Source organism: Xiphophorus hellerii, chromosome 23 (genome assembly GCF_003331165.1).
Source record: "Xiphophorus hellerii strain 12219 chromosome 23, Xiphophorus_hellerii-4.1, whole genome shotgun sequence".
NCBI lineage: Eukaryota > Metazoa > Chordata > Actinopteri > Cyprinodontiformes > Poeciliidae > Xiphophorus > Xiphophorus hellerii.
In genome coordinates, this window is record NC_045694.1 from 26,972,251 (window position 1) to 26,992,000 (window position 19,750).

The 19,750-nt window shown below is 41.8% G+C and overlaps 1 protein-coding gene across 2 annotated transcripts in view; it reads right to left on the reverse strand.

Annotated features, from left to right (window-relative positions):
* Positions 1–310: 310 nt before the first annotated feature.
* Positions 311–19,750, reverse strand: part of aff2 (AF4/FMR2 family, member 2) — a 199,815-nt gene continuing 180,375 nt past the window's right edge. For both annotated transcript variants that reach the window (XM_032554938.1, XM_032554937.1), the window contains exons 16-26: positions 17,582–18,496; positions 17,375–17,490; positions 13,136–13,370; positions 12,781–12,914; positions 10,931–10,994; positions 10,302–10,438; positions 8,960–9,031; positions 6,657–6,750; positions 5,260–5,312; positions 3,197–3,414; positions 311–2,652 (exon numbers count right to left, since the gene is read on the reverse strand). In XM_032554938.1, coding sequence (XP_032410829.1) covers positions 2,528–2,652; positions 3,197–3,414; positions 5,260–5,312; positions 6,657–6,750; positions 8,960–9,031; positions 10,302–10,438; positions 10,931–10,994; positions 12,781–12,914; positions 13,136–13,370; positions 17,375–17,490; positions 17,582–18,496 — 2,163 coding nt within the window. In that variant the 3' untranslated portion in view covers positions 311–2,527. The remainder of the gene's footprint in view (positions 2,653–3,196; positions 3,415–5,259; positions 5,313–6,656; positions 6,751–8,959; positions 9,032–10,301; positions 10,439–10,930; positions 10,995–12,780; positions 12,915–13,135; positions 13,371–17,374; positions 17,491–17,581; positions 18,497–19,750) is intronic.

A 19,750-nucleotide genomic window follows, 5' to 3' on the forward strand; every position in this document is an offset into this window, starting at 1 on the left:
GTTAAGGTATAATGGTAAAATATTGAATATTTCTGGCCTTAATTTAAGAATTGGATTTTGGCATAGCTTTATATCATGATAACAAGGCAAATGGAAGGCATTGGAGTTTTGTTTTGGAGGCTCCTGGAAATAAATGACACTGTTGGCACTTTATGACCAACAGGCTAAAAGGCTATACGTCTCAGTATCCACTTGTGTCATTAAAAATATCATATGCTACTCTCTTGATCAATAATGTGAGAGTAAATCCTGCAGCTACAGCTAAAAAAAGTGCAACCTAAATTCCAGCAGCAGTGACGTACATCACATCTTACACCTTGTTGAAAGCTCATTTCATTTCATAGCGTCCGTATTGTGCCATTTTGTCTGCTTTTCCTTCTGTGTTACCAGGTAACACAACATTAAAGATGCCATCTGGTGCATTTTTTTTTTAAATACAAAGACAAACAAAACTACAATTAGATAATTAAATTAGAATTTCACAACATGCACCATTTTTAAAAAGTGCACTGAAGAACAAACCTCTGCTAATTTAACTTGTTTATTTTTGTTGATGACATCACAAAAGGCACAATAATCAGCTTGTTTTAATGCAAACGTTATGGCAAAGCAGTGGCTTAACACATCTGGATGTGAATTATGAAGCACTTAAGGTGCAAGTGGTTTGGCTTCTTTGACGCTTTTCCATTGCAAAAGTGTATAAAACTTTATTGATATTCTGCTAATGTTGAAAAAATTAATTTTGCAATCGTGGTGTTCCCATTAAATGAGACGTGCAATTAAAAATCACACCTGGATGAGCTTAAAATACGACTGAAAAACCACGTCATATTAGCGCAGAAATGAAAAACGAGAGTTTTTAGAAGTCGGCGTGTTTCCATTAAGCTAATTTATTTTCGTAATTCCAATTTGCTACATTTTATGGATACAAACCGAAGCAAACTGTGAAGAAGATGAGAATTATTTGAACTTAAACAGAAATAAAAACACAGATGAATGTTTTAAAAATGTCAGAATAAGAAAGAATAGCAATAAGAAAACTTGAAAACCGGTAAGTTGCTCTGTGCCTGACGTGATGTCATCGGATTAACCCAGACTTTTATTTTACTTAAAATACGTAAAAACAAAAAAAAAAAAGGCAAAGCAAACTGAGAGATGTTGCTGCATTAGGCTAGCAGCTTTAATTAAAAAGACAGTGTCACTTACTTCCTTCCTTTTCGGATGTTACTACGATTTGTCAACTTCGTACCGTCATCAGGGAGGTCAAACTCATTTTCATTTTGGAGCGCATCAAGATTATGAATGTTCTCAAAGAACCATGCCAGAATGTATTGATGATACCCGTTAATTGTTAAAATATTAATTAACAGCTGTCTCTGTGTTCAATAAGTTCTTCTTAAAATGTAAGCATATTGAACGCCTTTTCTCTCTGATCAGTCCATCCAGGACTTTTTTTTGCTACCAAAATCTGAGCTAATTTAGAAATATTTGAGTTTATATCTGATGGTTTTTATTTTCTTTATTCGCCATACGGCCTGCAACTTGACATCAAGTAAATCTGAGGCAGCAGTGTAGTAAAAGTAAAAGTATTTTTTAAGTACTGCCACCTGCAGCTGGGAGTTAGTCTCTTAAGCGTAAAGTTTTTGAACGTTTTGGGTAAAATTTGTAATAAACTTCACAATTTTTTGTGAATTTTTATGGCATTGCAAAAACCTGGAGGGACTGATGGATGTAATTTCGCAGTATGCAGAAAAACTGCTTTGATAATGATTCGACTGATGAGTATTTGAGATCATTATGTTAAAGGTTGTGATCACGCGTCCCTCTGGAGTCTAGAGGGCCACATAAAAGACTACAGCGGGCCGGATGTGGCCCTCAGGCTGCGAGTTTGACACATGTCCTGTAAGTGCTAAATATTAAATATGTCCTTTGGAATCAGTGGGATTTTTCACTTTAAATATTAAGAATATCTGTGTTTAACACCATTGTAATACAAATCCAATCAGAACCGTCTGGACTCAACGGCGGCAGGTTTCGGCTCCAGTCGAGGTACTGAGTCGGGCCTGCTTTGATTCTGGCTCAGGGAGTGTGTGTGGGGGTCATAGGTTGGCCTCTTTCCCCTCACCGCTGTGGTCCTTATCTGATAGATTGGACGGCTTCTCCTCCAGCCGGATCGATATCAGCCTGAGGCTTTAGATCCAGACCCAATCACTGACGCCTTGCTGCTCCTCTGCTCAGCTCTCTGCCACATTTAGCTGCCTTAATCACATCAGACGCTCACTTATCTTCCAGAAAATGAACCGTCTTAAAAAAAAATAATAACTTTTAGCTTCTTTCTGTTGGTTATCTTAACAGAGGGTTTGGGCGTGTTCTGCGTCTCATCGGGTGTTTCACCTGGATCACTGCGGTGGAATTTGGGCCCAGTTATCATCCTCGCTCTCTGTGTGTGTGTGTGTGTGTGGTTTGAGGGGGTCGCAGTGGGATGGGTCTCATGTCGGCTCTAGTTCCCGCTGCTTTGCTCCAGTCTCTAGAGCAGCTGCGCCTCAGAGCGCAGCCAGTGCAGTCCCTGCCTGATGTAGCGCACCAGCTCCACCATGCTGCTCTGCTGGCTCAGAGCCCCCCCCATCGCCGAGTCCAAGTCCTTGAAGAAGTCTGCAGGACGCAGCAGGGAGAGAGCAGGTTACTGCTGCACATCGCCACAACCAAGAGAAACAGTCTCTCCAAATCCTGCCACGTTATATTTGGAAACTGTAGTTAAAATTAAATAGACACTATACTAATGGGTTAGCTATTAAATACGGGTTTACTTGTTACATGAGTGGATTATACATGTAATAAATGTAAGATTATATAAGTAGCTAAGTGGGAATTTTGATAAGTTTTGACATTATTTCAAAAACAAACAGAATCCTAATAAAACTGACACAAATGTTGCCATTCCTGAGAAATGTAGTAAACAAAAAGCAGTTTGCCTTTACCCCAAACATAAATGTGTCGGTTTAAAATCATGTAATCTAAACTTTTCTGCATTCTGTTCTTGAACTGATTGAGTTGTGAATTTCTCCAGCCTCTCTTCTCCTGCTGCCCAGTGCGACCTAAACGTTTTACTATCTGCTGCCGTCGGGTGTTGGCGTTTTATCACGTTTTAATATTTGTGGATGTCAGAAGCGTTGCGTTGCTCCGCGGCGTTCCTCACCTCTGCTGTCGGCGGCCAGCCTGTCGGCCGTCTCCCATTGCTCGTAGCTCCTCAGGATGTTGTTGGTGATGTTGACGTGGCTGGCGGCCATGTGGTGGATCCGCTGGGGGATCGCCACGCTACTGGACGACCCCGATGCCCCTCCCCCTCCTGTTGGCGCTCCTCCGCTGCCGGCAGGAGACGGGCTGAGTGAGAGGGGCGACGGCGTCCCGTTGACTCTGGAAAGCACACAGACAGGCGGTGAATCCCAGCGGGATGATGGGAACCCAACAGGGAGCCTCTGGGGTTTTACTATGAGAAACAGAAAGGTTTGGTAGAAAATATTGCCTGAACACATTCATTCTCCGTTGTGGGACAATTACATATTCTGTTTTTTTTGTCTTTAAATGGATTCCATTTTATTTTATGTGTATGGTGTCAGTGGTGGAAAATACTGGACCCTCTCCAGAGAGTCATGTTCAATTCATACAAAGGCAAACAGAGTCATGCTTTTCCATCAAACATGTCCACAGGGGACCAAGGTGGAAACATTTGTTACATTTTCAGCTGGTGTCGTTCACTTTCACGCTGCACTGTCAAACAAATTAAACCCTTTGAAAAACCTGTTCACCTCCTCACCTGCGGTGGCACTGCACCAAGAACTACAAAGGAAAACATCAAAAACTTCTGAAGACAACTTTCTTCTTCATCTCATGTAAACAAAATGAAGTGCCATCAGATTTCAGATTTCTCTTTTATCTTTGGCAAAGGACCACAGACTATTTCTCCTGCTAGCAAGAAATAAACGGGTTTGTTTTGGTTGCATTTACCCAGAATGCCCTGCGCTATGGTCCGCTTCCTGCTTGTGGAGCGGTCAGCGGTCCACTTGGTGTTCACACTTGCTTTCAAACTGAGTTCACTTCAACCCGACTGAGACCTGGGCTTGTAGGCAAACCAGAGTTTGATTGAACATTCACAAACGAACAAGAGTTTGATTAAAGCAAACTAAACTCCAGCTGCCCTGAATGTAAACCACTTCAACTATAAATTGAAAAGCACAACATATTCAAAAACACAAAGACATTAACTAAGCACAACTACAAATTAAGAAAACATAACAAAACAGAAGAATTGTTTGAGTGGATGATTCCACTTTTGACCTTAGACCTCTACCAGTTCTTCTGGCATTTGCTCTCTCTGTTTAGATAAGCAGAGATGGCCAAAGAAAAGCTGAGCTCTGTTTGTCCTGACTCAAATTATTCTTGTATATGTTAACTACATTTACATCGGTAACAAATTTTCAACAAATGCGCTAAAGCCAGAAAAACGTTCGGATCTAGAACCAAAAGTGGTGTAGTCCAATCACTGAAGTCTTGGGTTTCCCACCTCTTCAGTTTTGTTAAAGTCTTCTTAACTTGTAGTTGAGCTTAGCTAAGGTGTTTTTGAATGTGTTGTTGTTTTTCAGTTTGTAGTTGTGTTTAGTGATTAGTTGAAGTAGTTTGTACTTCAGGGCCACCGTACTGAACAGGGCAGGTGTGAATGCACCCTAATCTAACAGAAGAAGAAGAAGAAGAAGGTGGCAGCCTCAGTAAACAAACAGAAACATGTCGGTACAATCGGCTCCTCCTGTGTAGCGCAGCAGGCAGCGGGTCTGTGGCAGTGATGTAATGTCTGTGATGCGGCCTTGACCTGCACTGACCCACAACTTGTGTCTAACTCAGCACCTCCACCCCCCACCCCCCACCCCCCACACACACACACAGAGCCAGCTCCGGTCCTGCTGCTGCGCAGCATCAGAGCTGTCCAAACTCATTAGTTTCACATCCGCGACTCCTCCACGCCTCTCCTCCTCCATCCATCATCGCCGCCTCCATCACTGCTCCTCGCCGGCCCCTCCGGTCCTCTCCTTCTCACATCTACAACAAATCAATCCCTTTATTTGCTTCCTGAGGGGTTTGTTTGAGCAAGTGGCTGTCACGGGCCGGTTCGGGAAGCCGCAGCGGAGCGCCGCTGAATTAGAAATTCTCAATTATGGAGGTGAACCGGAGTGGGGCGGAGGCCCGTCGGTGTGCGCGGTTACTCACTTTCCGTTGCTCCTCCAAGGAGACGGGGCCTGATGGGAACTCTTCGCCGAATTCTGGATGACAAAAAACAAAAAAAAAAACAAAGAACGAAACAAAGAGACAATTTTATCATTGGAGGTTGTTTACGGCTGAGCAGGAGTGGAAAAAACTCAAGTTGGACTCTTAGAAACGAAACAAAGACAAACAGCTGGTTCACCCAGACACAGGAGCTGCGCTTCCATCCAACATCAAAATAGGCAAGTTGGAATTACAAAACAAAAAAAGCTTCATGGAAACACAAAAACATGTTTTTTTTTAATAAAAAAAGTTTTTCTTTTTCTGATAAAGTTTGTTTGAGGATCAAGTTTAAAAGACAACACTGCAAAAAACACCAAATCTTACCAAGTAGTTTTGAATTAATTTCCGTTGAAAATATCTCAGCTCACTTGAAATAAAACAAAACTAACTTATAACTAACTTTCCTGCAAGCTAAATAAGTTTGTTTTAAGTCAATAATTCCTTGATATTTATGAGAAAGTGTGAGTTCCAGTAGCAGATTATTTTGTTTATAACATGGAAAAAATACATTATTATAAATAAAACAATCTGCCAATAGAACTAATACTTTTTAATCAATATCAATTAATTATTTACTTACAATAAGCTCCTATGTCTTGCAGAAAATTGGCTTCTAAGTTAGTTTGGTCTTATTTGAAATGCACCAAGATATTTATATTAGAAATTAGACCAAGAATGGGTAAGATTTAGTTTTTTGCAGTGAAATTCCCAAAAATCAACCATAAAACCAGAAGCTCTTCCCAGTTTCAACATGTGAAATATTCTGTAATCAGAATGTTTTGGCAAACCATCGACATTCTGTATTTCAGCTCTCATTTCCTGACGTCCTGGAACACGAGGCTGCAACTTCTGAGAACCATTAGCCGGCTAAACGAGTTACAGATCTGCTCTGTGGTTCTGCAGAGCGAAGCGCTCTGCCTCCGTCAACACGTCCCCGCATGTAAACAGGCTGCGCCGCTGAGCGCCCCGTCAGCCCCTTCCCAGAAATCCAATCCCATCAGTGTGAAACGCAGAGCTGTGTTAATGACATCCTCAGTAATTAATTCAACTAAACGCAATTAATCAAAACAAGCACATTAAACCGCAACAATCCACTGCCGTGATGGATGGAGCTAATTAATGCGTTAATATTAAAAGAAAAAGGAACGGAATGTCACAACGGCATGCAAAATTAATGCACAGGCAGCGTGGAAATGGATCTGAGACGCGCGTGTGTGTGTGTGTGTGTGTGTGTGTGTGTGTGCGCGCGGTCGGCTTCGTACAGTTTGTCACGGAGGCAGACGATGAGAGACGGGGAAGGAAATCAACTCTGTGTCCAATTGTGTGTGTTGAGTTGTTACCTTGAAGTAGTCCATGAGCGAGCGCGAGTACTTGACAGCGTGGTCTTTCTTCAGATGGAACATCCTCAGATACAGCAGAGACAGACAGCGGTTGCTATGGGAACACAAACGTTGGGAGGCGGATGAGTCGTCCGCACAGACTCACCCGTTCAAACTTTCTGCTTGGTGATAGCTAGTTAGTTTAAGCCTGGACAATCATTTAAAGATGTGCAAACGTACGATTAACTCGACTGATATTTTGTCTTTGCTACTTGTCAGTTTATTATTGGAAGTGTTCCAAGATATTTGCACTAGAAAACAACAAAAAAATACTAAGCAACATTCTGTGTTTTTGCTGTGAAATAGTTGTTTTTAACAGACTCATCAGTTTTGAAGTACAGAAGGTCTGGGAACTTTAATTAGAAGCTCACAGCTTGTCACTGTTTCCCTACTGTATTATATGACGTGACACAGAGGTTTATTTCTCATAGCAAAAAGAGGAACCCTGGGGTCAAACAGTCAACACACTACAACCATTAGATTATGCTGGATGGTTTTTCTTCTACAATCACAAATACAGGGCATTGGGGAATTATTTCATTTTCTTCATTATAAGGAAATAAAACATATGTATATATATATATATATATATATATATATATATATATATATATACAGTACAGACCAAAAGTTTGGACACACCTTTCTAATTCAATGGGTTTTCTTTGTTTTCATGACTATTTATAAGGCAAGAAATCCCACTTATTAACCTGACAGGGCACACCTATGAAGTGAAAACCATTTCAGGTGACGACCTCTTGAAGCTCATCAAGAAAATGCAGAGTGTGTGCAAAGCAGTGATCACAGCAAAAGGTTGCTACTTTGAAGAAACTAGAATATAAGGGGTATTTTCAGTTGTTTTACACTTTTGTGTTTAGTCCATATTTCCACATGTGTTATTCATAGTTTTGATGCCTTCAGTGTGAATCTACAATGTCAATAATCATGAAAATAAAGGAAACTCATTGAATTAAAAGGTGTGTCCAAACCTTTGGTCTGTACTGTATATATATACAGTATATATATAAAATCTAAAACCTAGACTTTAATGTGATGAAAATCTAGGTTTCATTGTGACAAACTTGTTGTCACTTTTATCTTTATTACGATAAATACAACAATACATCAAGACAAAAGTTTTAGTTTTTGGCTGACAAGGGTGAATGCCGAGTCAAATTAAAGCTACAATAACAGCACATTAGTTACCATAATGGTTTTTGTAACTTTTATATATGCACATGTGTTTTTATATTAGATTTTTGTTACACAGTTTGATTTGTAAAGCAGCTCTCATAACACTGAATGTTTCTTCAGTATTCCAACTGGTTTCCTGACTATTACTGGTGCTGTTCACTTTGGTCAGATAATTCATCTTAGCAATTAACACTTTTTCGTAAAAACAAAACAGGCTGATTCATGTAAAAGCAGCTCCCGCCTGCTGCTATGTACAGCGGAGAACATGTGATGCTTTGGGATCGTTTCTCTTCCAAAGCCCAGGAGAAACTTGTGGCAAAATAAAAACAGCAGACGCTAGAGGAAACCGATGGGTTATCATTGGCTGTTTCAGCAGGATAATGATTCTAAAACATGTGGTCTGATCAATATCTATATGGCTCACACGACATAAAATTAACCTTCCTACAAGGTTAACTCACAGCTAAGACCTAAATCCCGTAAAAAAAACATCTTAAGTCAGAATAAAAGGAGACCTTTGACCCTGTGGTGTTCTCTTGGCAAGAAGAGGTTAAAGCCCTGAAGGTACGGGTAAAAAAAAAAAAAAAAAAAAGATAATTTTGTAATAAAAACACTCATTTCTTAGACTCTTTACTGAATAAATTGCAGAAATTAAGCAACAGATTATTCTGGTGCTATAAAAGAAAAATAAGTCTATAGGTTATGGAGTCCCAAAAGTGCAGAGTGAGCAGTATTAATAGAAGAAGAGCTTCTGTAATTTGTGTGTGCTACACTTTTGTCTTATTAGCCAAAATATACTGTCTAAATATGATCACAAATATGTGAAGAATAAAGTATTTGATTTTTGCTCTTAGACTCTACTTTAATTTAGTCATATTGATGTATATGTTATGCAAATTACCGACAGTAATAATTTGCAGAACTGCAACCACTAGATGGCGGCAAAAATCATCTAAATATGAACCTGAAACGTGTTGAATTTACTTAAACAGGCACTTATGGTATATGTTCATCACACTGTGTGCTGGTTTGAAAAGTGATAAAAACAGACTTGAAGAGAAGGATCGTACCACAGAACAGCTAGTCTCTTCTCCAAGACGGTGGCCGAGTGGCTGGTGAAGTTCTTCAACCTCATGGCGTACCTGCAGGAACGAGAAGCTCGTCACTCCTCTGGTGTTTACAGATTCACTTCAGGAAAGTGCGGATGCACAAAACTGAGAATAAAAGAGTTTTTCCAGAATCATTTGAAGCAAACCATCAAGAAAAAGCACGACTTTTCATCCGAAAAGGATATTTAAGAAGTCACTTCTTTGCTCTTTATTGATCTTTGAAGACAAATTCTCATCATTTCCACAATCATCCTCCTTACGGAGCAGCCAAAGGTGAAGCCACCAATCTGCTCCTTCCAGCAACTCCGTGTCTTGCTCGAGGACACTTCAGCGCGATGGATGAGTGCAGATGAGCGGATCTTGAACCCCAGCTCTCAAGCTAAATGGCCGCCTCCCTCTTCACGGCCCCGCGCCTCTCAGACCGCGCCGCTCATTGATTATTCGCCATTTGCTCTCTCTGAGTTGCACTCGCCGGCTTCGCACGCTGGAAGCGCTCAAAGGGCCGAACCCTGAGATCTGGCTAATTTACACAGATTAGCAACCTTGTAGGTGTGTGAAGGGCTGGAACACAACAAAAAAGACTCGGAGCTGAAGAGTCCAGCTGGTTGCATGTAGGCATGCATGCTAAATTAGTGCTCATTAAGAAGGCATTGCTTTAATTTGCCATTTGCCAAATTGACACGGCCACAGGACTTTATGAGAGCCATTTCATCAGGTAGGAAAGGATCACTTGTTGCTATAAACTATGTGTATTCATTTTGCAATACAAAAAAAAAATCTGATCGTAACTGTACCACTGGACACTCCAGCAGTACTTCATTTTATTTCCTGCTTTTTGCATTAGAAACTCCAAACAATGTCCAAGTGTTTCAGGTAAACAGACGAGTTATTGTAAATCGGCCCAGATTAACTTTGGGAAATGAGCCGCTGAATGTTGCTAAGTTAGCAATAATTACCCCAGTGTTGCCATCTTAGCGACGTTGTCGTTCAATTTTGCAACTTTTCAGACAAAACATTCGGTATCAGTCAAAATCAGCCAGTCAGGTTTTTTAAAGATCGGTGAACTAGTTATTATAGACAAATAAATTATAAAATGAAGTGAATCCCAATAAAAGGGATGGAGAATAAAGTGTGGATAGTAAAAGTCCATCCAACTGGCCAAAGACAGGACTTTAAAGATAAAATCCCTTTAACTCCTTTTGCAGTATTTCAAATGTTGATGTTGCTGTGAATGTTGTGCAGTTCTAGTAGAAGTTAAACATTTCCTGACTCCCGTTGGCTTCTTTCTGTCGTTGATCCGTACCTGATGAGCTCCACCGTCTCTGAGTACATGGTGTACGGCGACTTGGCCTCCAGCGGATCTCGCTCCATGGCGTTCCCGCACTCTATGAAGGAGAGGGCGCCGTCTGCGTAGTTCACCGCTTTCCCAAATTTGTCCGTCTGCGGAGCACGGAGGAGGAAGGTGACAGAGAAGAAATGCCGGAGAAGACAGAAGAGGCAAGAGTCGGAATGAGCGACGTCTCGGCAGCGCCGCGGCCTTGGCTTTGAATAATCTCCCACTAAGATGCAAATCCCCCGATAAATCTGAGGAAACGATGCGTACACGTAGCATAAACAACAAGTTCAATAAATCTGACTTCATTGTTTGTGGAGGATCCGATAATTCTTTTGATATTGTTTAATCCTGCAGACATCATCACTCTTTGAGCACAACCCCCCCTTGCAGACAAACGCTGTAATAAATAACACAAATTATAGCGTGGAGGCCTCGATGCTAAATAGATTTGCATTGTGCAGAGACTGAAAGCCGGTATATGATTACAGTATACTAAACACTGTGTACTTTGAAACCCATCTAACACTGTCTGAGCCTGATTGTGGATCATTCCCTGATTGATTTTCAGCAAAGCGTGGAGCCGTTCAACATCTTACCAAAGCGTCGGCCTTGTGCTTCAGCCTCTTTGCTTCCTGCATGTAGTACTCTGCACTGTGGACTCTGGAAAACAACAAAAACAAAGAACACAACTCGTGTCTGCACAGACCGGCATCCAAACAGAAAGGCTGGACTCCTCCGGAATGATGGAGGGATTTACATAATCACCAGCTCCACAGAAGCCTGCTTGTGTACACACACCTCAGGCTCGGTGTAACCTTAGAACGACAGCAAAACACGCTTCATGAATAACGCAGAGGCAAGAAAATAAGTACGGAGATGGATCGTCTGTCCACATTTGAACAGAGCTGGACTAGCGTTGATGTGGTAAAAGCTGCTACATGATATCAACAGGCCATATTCTGGCTCTTGTTCAGGAGACGGTAAGAAAGAAGGAAATCTCACTCACAACCGAGGGTGAAGGTTCTTGTTTTGTCGAACTAGCAGACGATACTGTATACTGTCACTTTCCTAAAATAATGACCTAAACAATTTTTTACCAAAAGTGATGTTGACAAAAACATCACATCCTTTTTATTGCAAAAATTGATTTAGCCAAAAAAAAAAAAAATCCTTTTGGCAAAAACTGGCTCAAGTGAGACGATATTTTGATTTTGATCCAATACCTAATATTTTCATGGCCAGTATTGCCGACACGATACTTTTTGTTACTTAAGTTTGATAACTTCAAACTTTTAACATTTAGGTGTTTTTGTGGTTTTTCCTTTGAATTATATTGTTAAAACTTTAGAATGAATTTTGAACCACATCTGCAAAATACTTTAATAACATCTTAAGATAAACAGAAACAACAGGGCAGCAAAACAAGTTTGTGTGCATTTTTTCCAAAAATCAACAAAACGCAAAAGATTATCTGATGAAAGAAAATCAAAAATGAAATGTTTGTGGTAGAACACATCACAAACAAAGATTACAATTTCATAATGGAATCTGAAACTAAAGTATTCATTTTACCACATTGGTATCGATCGATACTGGTATCGACTTGGTATCGATATATCGGGTTTTAGACATCGGGTCACACCACAGCTTAGGATGATGGTTGATCGACTCCAAAGCGCCTCTTGCAGCCCCAGGCCACAGGTTGTAGACCCCTGGGCCACAGTGAGACTTGACAAAGGAAAATGTGTCTTTATTTAATAGTGGAGACGGTTTAAGATGTGTTGAATTGAATGAGATGTTCATCAGGATGTTGCCCAACGTTCCGGCTGACCTGTGTTTTTCCTTCCAATACTCTCCTACAAACCCCGGAGGTCTTCACAAAACAACTGGTTTTATCTTGTACACCAGTGGGCCACACTTAGCAGCCAGGGTAAATCTGGGTTTTATTTAGGGGGATCAATGTTCAGAGGTCTGAAATGTGCTGCTTTTTGTTTGTTTTATAAAATTCCAATAAATTAAATTGCAGCTTGTGGTTTTAAAGTGACATAATGAGAAAAAATCCAAGAGCTACACTGAAACAAAACAACAACAAAAATCTTGGCCTAGTTTCCAATCCTACAAATCAAATAATATACCAGTGAAACTAGTAATTTGTTATCAATATTGCTGAATTATTGACTTAAGCTCCTATATCTCGATGAAAAGCTTAGTCTTATTTTAAGTGTACCAAGATGTTTGCACTGGAAACATAACCAGAAATACTAAAATGTAGAATTTTTGCAGCTGCTTCTGTAAGGCTCTGCTCATGAAAAACCTGCTTCCTTCTGTCTAGCAGACAGTGTTCCGCTCTTCCTCAGTTTTCCAGATGAAACTGTCTTTACAGGAGAGCAGCTAATGTGCTAGCATGTTGCTGAACTCTCATATTTGAGCGCGAGCGTCTACTTACGTGTCGGTGAACGACAGTCTCGGCCTTCGCGGTTCGGACTGGTCCATCATCGCCTCGGACCACACCTCGGCGTCCGAGTGGCCGTTGGCATGGTAGCCATCTCCGCCAGGTTTATCGCAGTGGGAGTCCATGTCCTGAGGCGGAGAGTCCATTGATATTCATAGTTTCGACAATAAAAATCTGCATGACAAGTAGCTGGCCACTTAAACGCTACCGTTCTCCTTCCACTTAGTTTTAACGGCGCAGCCACATTACTGCTCTCTGAGTGTGTCATTAAACTTACAGGTTCTGCATTACCAGGATGTGAATAAATCCAGGCCATTTCATGTTCGCTGACATACAGGGGAACACTTACCCCGCCGTTTCTAGCGTGCGCCGTCGCCTTCCCTTCGCCCCGTCGGTGTCTGTGCGACGAGGCGGCGGCGGAGGACGCCGAGCAGGGCAGCATCCCCACCGCACCGGCCTCCTCGGCGAGGAAGGGGCCGCCGTCGCAGGCCCGCTTGCGGGGGGGCTCATCGGACAGCGGCGACAGCAGCGGGGGCAGCAGCTTGTCGTCACGCCGCCGGGTCTGCTTCCTGTTCAGAGAGCCACTGAACGCCAGCAACAAAGATGACAAAGATTAATTCATACGTTCTTATTACTGGTTCACTTGTGTTTATGTATTGAAAAAAAAAAGAAAAAAAAAAATCTGTTTTATGAGTGTAAAAAACTTTACACCCCAAATCCATTTCAAGACAAGAGTGAGACACTGAATACATCCTGTGATTGTGAAGTTTAGCATAGCTAGCATAGCACGAAACTAAAAGGTTTCTGACAAGAAACAGACTGAAGGTACTGAGAAGACATGAGACAGAAATTATGCTAAAATAATGTAGCAATTATTAAATAGTGAGAAAAAAAACATTCTAGAAGTCGATGTTTCTTTACATATTTTTTAGCTTTGCCTGAAACTAAAGTAGAGCAGTAGAGCAGGTTTGTAAAGGCGGCGTACAGCCGGAAGCCAACATTTGGGGGAACATAGCGTGGAACAGCAGCAGCTTAAACGAACCTGGAGGAGAAAACCCAGAGTGGAAAAACTCCTGGAGGAGCTTAAAACAACCAGACAAAACTTCTCTCATCATCAGTCTGACTTCTCCTCACTGGACCAGTCGAAGTCATCCAGAGATTTAAATATCACATTTGGAAAACCGTTTCACGGCTTCTGTAACTGTTCTTTTCCTCCCCTTGCTGCACATTCCTGATTATTCCCTCGGCCGCCTCGTTGGAGCTCCGGTGACTCATATTGTTTGCAACACAAGTGATAATATTTTTATGTTTTTCCTCTCCCTGGAAACTCTGGGGGGTTTGATGCAGCTAGAAAGTTGCTGAGCTCACAGAACAGGGCCCCAGGCACCGACATTAGAGATGATATACAAAATAAGGCAGACAAAGACTAATTACTTGCAGTAGAGAGAGAGTGTGTGTGTGTGTGTGTGTGGATATTTGAGGATGTGTGTATGCCTTTGTGCCTGTGTGCAGCATAACTGAGGTGTGTTTTGGAAATACTAATTTGCATGCGTAAGGTGTTAAGTTTTCTCCTCCCTAACAGGATATTTTTCTCTCTCCTTATACCTTGTTGAGTTATATACTCACAGTAATATATGGCTTCATGATCAACAAGCTCTTTTATTGCTCTTTTGTTCCCAACACTGAGACAGATCTAATATGAAAAGAGACAAAGCTGCTTCATTTTTATATATAGGCGAGTGTGGGGAGGTTCAAACCAACTCTGCCTTAAGTGAGAATATAATTCTGCCCCATGTTAAATCATGAACTGTGACTAGACAGTTCACTTTTATTCACCACACCCAGGCTGATTATTTTAAGACTTAAAAATGTAGAAACTGCTTAAACTGGACCTGTCTGACAACCTGAAGTAGGCAAAGAGAAGCTTCCTAGGAGAGGCCTACACACTGAACGCTCACAGGAGGGCTGGGCAAGATGGACTTCAAATTTTAGCACAATATTTTACTATTGTGATAAAGCTAAAGATCATTATAAAAAGAAAAATCTATATAATTTTTTAGACAACTATATGGTTGTGACTTTATGGCAAAGCTAGTGCCACAAATCCAAATATTGTTCTTGAAAAATATTCCCATTTACAATAAGCTGCAGGATGAAACTTGCTCAAAAAGAGTGTGGCTTATATCACTAGCTGATGCTACATGGTTAGCGTTGAGGTGCTATCTTAGGTTTGAATAACTTTGCTAACAGGCTAACTCCTTTTAGCACAACTTGAACACATTGCCAGTGTTTTCCAGAGCCTCATCAGATTATTTCTTAAAAAGTTTCCCCTAATGGGCCAAGAGTAGCAGCCTTGTTGTCCATCGTTGTCTGTGGATGTTGTCAGATTTACAGGCGTACCAGAAATGTGCAAATACAAAGGTTCCACTTTCGCACGTAAAAAAAACCCCCAAACAAACAGACCAACATGCAATTAATCACGTTAAAATGTTTACACGTTAAAATGTATACAACTATTTAAATGAACTGCTCCATGCATTCTGCCTGACTTGGAAAGGTGATCATTTAAGTGAGATCACGACGGGGAAAACATGTTTCACTTTTAATTTCTTCACATTTCATCTCCAGTTGTAAAACCGCACTGCGATGTTTTCCTGAGGTCGATCTGAATCCTTCCTGAGCATCAGAGTGATCAGTCCAGCCAGGGAAACACCTGCCAAACGTCGCAGGAAGCTGCTGACTGAGCCTGATGTTCAGCTTTCGCAGCTTTCCACCGAAAAGCCTCCCGGATGATAAACAGAGGGAGGCGACAATCACACAGTGTCACAGGTTCAACCCCCGGTCACCCCGTCCTCCTCTCCCGCGCCTCTTTAAGCCCCAGATGCTATAAAAATATTTCCTCTGTAGCTGTCACACAGGAGCTTATTTACAGCGACAGGCGGCCTAGTCTGTTTTTAAATAATTCACACGGAGAGCTGGAATTCACGCGTTGTCATTCCTGTGTCACATTGTGAATGAAAGTCGCCTTGTGTGGCAGCTTCATTGGTGCAGCGAGAAATATGAAGCGCTGCCAAAAAGACCCGCTCAGCATTAAAGTCATCAGATAACCTCTCTGCCTGGCGCTCCCCTGGGGATGGCTTGCTCAGTACGGGGAACAGACCGAGAGCGCTGTCTTCCAGTTCACACCAATCGCTAACACACCACAGATGACGCCTATGACAGAAGGTGTCATCTGTGGCGAAGCCTCTTTACACCACAAGAGCAGTTAAAACAAGGAGCCGAGGACCTGAGCCCAGGACGAGGGAGCCCAGGCGGCAGGGGCTGAAGTGCGATGAGAAACTTGGGTTGCTTTTTGTTTTCTGGAGGAAAGTAAAAGTGAAGCCCAAAAGAACAAAAAAAACCTGAATGTTGTTTATTCTCATCCAACTGAACGTGGCAAAAGGCTTTTAAAAAACTGTAAGAAGCTGATTTGAGAAGTACTGGTTTGGTACAACAGAATTAGAGATGCACAGATATGGACATTTGGGCTGATATTGATATCTGATGTTTTGGCCTGTAACGTGATAAATCAATTAATCACATGATAAATTAAAGTGACCTCAATAACCTTAATTTGCATGATTTATTGTTTTTTCTTTGTCTTGTCTACCAACTAACTGGTTGTTAAAAGTCTTCAGTCTGGTGTTGTGGAGACGACATAATACTCTAGTTTGATATTTAAATGTGTTAAATGTTCATTACAATTTAAAGTTTATTCATCTTTGAGAATGTGTTCTTGCCATTTCCCTTATATTACTTGAAAATGGTCTCAAAATAACTATCTTATCGTTTATCGCAATAACTTCTGGGACAATTTGGTAAGATTTGGTATCATGACTGACCTACCAATGTTATCATTTCTATTATGACTGCAAATCGATAATTACCTATATCATATATATTCTATACATCGGATACATTTCCCTGCCCTTTCTAAACTGTGAAACAACGACCACACCATTGATATTACTTCTCTGCTTCTTTTAAACGCCAACAATCCGGCGCTAACTTACTGTCATGGTGACCAAGCAAAAACCACATGAACATCCTCCTCCAGAAACAAACAGCAACAAGATGGAAATAAACATTGCTTGATAATATCGACTCAGTTTGACTCATCAGACCAATACTGATATGTTAAAAAGAGAGGCCGATATTGTTAATGTCGATAATCGTCCCCATGTAGTATAGTTCAGATTTGCAGAGTTTATTTGACCTTCACTACTTGTTTGTGTCTGAATTTGCCTTTATCTACTTAAGTTAGATTAAAATTTACCACAATCTTTAGTTTGTAAAAGTCATAGTTATTGTAGTTAATATGAGCATCTCTTAACTTTTAGCACTTTTAATCATCACACCTCATAGCTTTACATCAGTTTTGCTTTTTGTGTGAGTTATTTTCCCTAATAAATGTCAGCTTGTCTGTAAGTTGGGGGCCCAAACCTGAGGACCAGCAGTAGTACATAGGTGCTCCTAACTGATTGATTGATTGATTGATTGATGGATGGATGGATGGACGGACGTCTGGTGTTCCCACATCAGAACTTACTCTGCAGAGCCGCTCTTGTGGTTGTGTATTGGAGAAATGCATGGTGGGAGGAGCAGGCAGTCTTTGTCCAGGCGCAGCTTCTGATTACACTTGACCGATGATTCTCCGTGGTCCAACTGGGAACAGAGGACAGGGACGGTGGGTTAACTGAGAAACGACTCAACGGTTTGGGGATTAACACGGCTGTAGTTTAATCCATGTCGGCACCTTGTGTTTCCTCTTGCTCTTGCTGGTGTGTTTTTCTGTGGGAGCCACCATGTTTGCGGCCGCCAGCCTTCTGTGTTTACCTCCGCTCTCCAGTCTCTCCGTCCTCCCAGCCAGCCTGGGATTACCCTGCTCCTGCCCAGGGGGGTTATCTAGTACCCCCATGCCCTGACTAATCTTCTCTCGGTCCCTCGCCACAGTCCTCTCCCTTTCCCCAAATCCAAACCTCTCCCTGTCCTCTCTGTCAGTCTGCCTCTCCCGCTCTCCTTGCCTTTCTTTGTCCTTCACTAAGTGCTCATTTTCTTCTTCTTGTCTCTCCCCTTTCGTCAGCTTCTGCCTCTCCCTGTCCCTCCCCGTGTTCCCTTCCCGTTCTACAACTCCGATCCTGGCTCTTTCCCCCGCAGTCTGCCCCGGCACCCTGCTGAGGAAGCTCAAGTCGATTTTCACCCACAAACTCTGAACCTCGTGATATTCCCTCAGAGGGGACAGAGCCACATCGTGTCCCGAGTTTGACGGCGGTGACGCGGGCTCCGCATCCTTCCCCTGCCCTCCGGACCCTCCAGGATCTGGAACCGAGTTCCCAAAGGAAGCACCTATGTTGCTGATGCTCAGCAGGTTGCCGTTGCCGACTACGCCGACGCCGTCTTTGACTCGGAGTCCAGTTCCGGCGAACGTGCCCAGACTTCCCGCCCCTGCGGCAGAGCCGAGGCACGGGAGCAGAGGCGCGTGGTTGTGCGCGTTGACCAGCATATGGGCGCTGATGGCCGAGCGCGTCGTCTGGGCTGGCAGAGACGGGATCTTGGTGGCTTCCTCGCCGTCCGACTGGCATTCCGACGAGGAGGAGGAGGAATCCGTTTCGATGAATTCCCTGGACTTCGGTGTGATTTTGGTGCTGGGACCTCTGTGTTTCCTCTTATCCTATTACATGGATCAACAGCAAAAACAAAACAAAAGAGCAGAGGGACATTTAGTCAGTCATATGAAATCCCACGTAGTTTCACTCATTTCCCTCGGAGCAGGCATGTCAAACTCATTTCATTTTGGGCCACATCAAGATCATGAATGTTCTCAAAGGGACGGTTGTGCCAGAATTTGATAAAACTCATTAAACTGCTAAAATATTAACAAACAGCTATCTCTGCATTCAATCAGTACTTCTTCAAGATGCAGTGTCATGTAAAAAAAATCAAAGTTTTTAACTTTTCGTCATGTTATCATTTTATTCTCTCTTCAAAAACATTGCTGGAGTGTTGCCTTGATTCTTTCGTGCATGTTTGAGAAAGCACATAATAGTGCGACAATCTGTTAATTTTGCATGAGAAACCGATAGATGTCATTTGGAAGTTTACAGATTAAAATGCTTCAATACAATAATATCAGTTATCTTGGAGGTTGTATTTTATATGTCCCCTCTGGAGTCTAGAGGAACATTTAAAAATCCTGACCGTCTTAGAAAAGAGACCCAGCCACAGTGATTGACCCTCTGAAACAATCCGAGTCATTTACCACGACTTGATGCCCTCCTAAACTCCCCAACAAAAGAGATCTGCTGTAGACAAACATTATAATCAAAAACAAAGTCTGTAACTGGATCACCAAACGTGATAATATCATGCAAATTATGCGGCACAAGTTGCCAGCTTGTTCTACTAATCTGTGAAGTGAAAAGAAACATGCTTTGGCTGCGTGACTCCGGATGTCACCGGCGTTCAGCGTCACACAGCCGAGCGGGCGGCCGTCTGTTTGGCACATGCAAATTAAAAGATGCGTCTAAATGTTTCTTATCTACCAGTTCCTTCACAGATGAGTTTGCTTTTGTTTAGAAGGAAAGCTCGTTTATGACTCCTCGCTGCTTTGAGTTGAGATTTTTGTCTCCTGTGAAAGCAACAAAGCAAACACAGGCTGCACTTTTATGACAAAGATGTAAAACTTTGATGCGTTTAATGTATTAAAAGTATTCAAACTTTGGATATTTTAAGGTTTTGTCACTTTAGGACCACAAATATCTGTGTATTTTATTGGCAGTTTTGTGTCATAGACAAATTGTAGTGAAGTATTGCAAAAATTATTTTCTAACTTTTTGGCAGCTTCCCTGTCCCAGCTGAAGAAATTCAAATGCAAGTTTTATCTGTATGTAGTTGAATCTTGCATCATCATTTTAGAATTATAGTA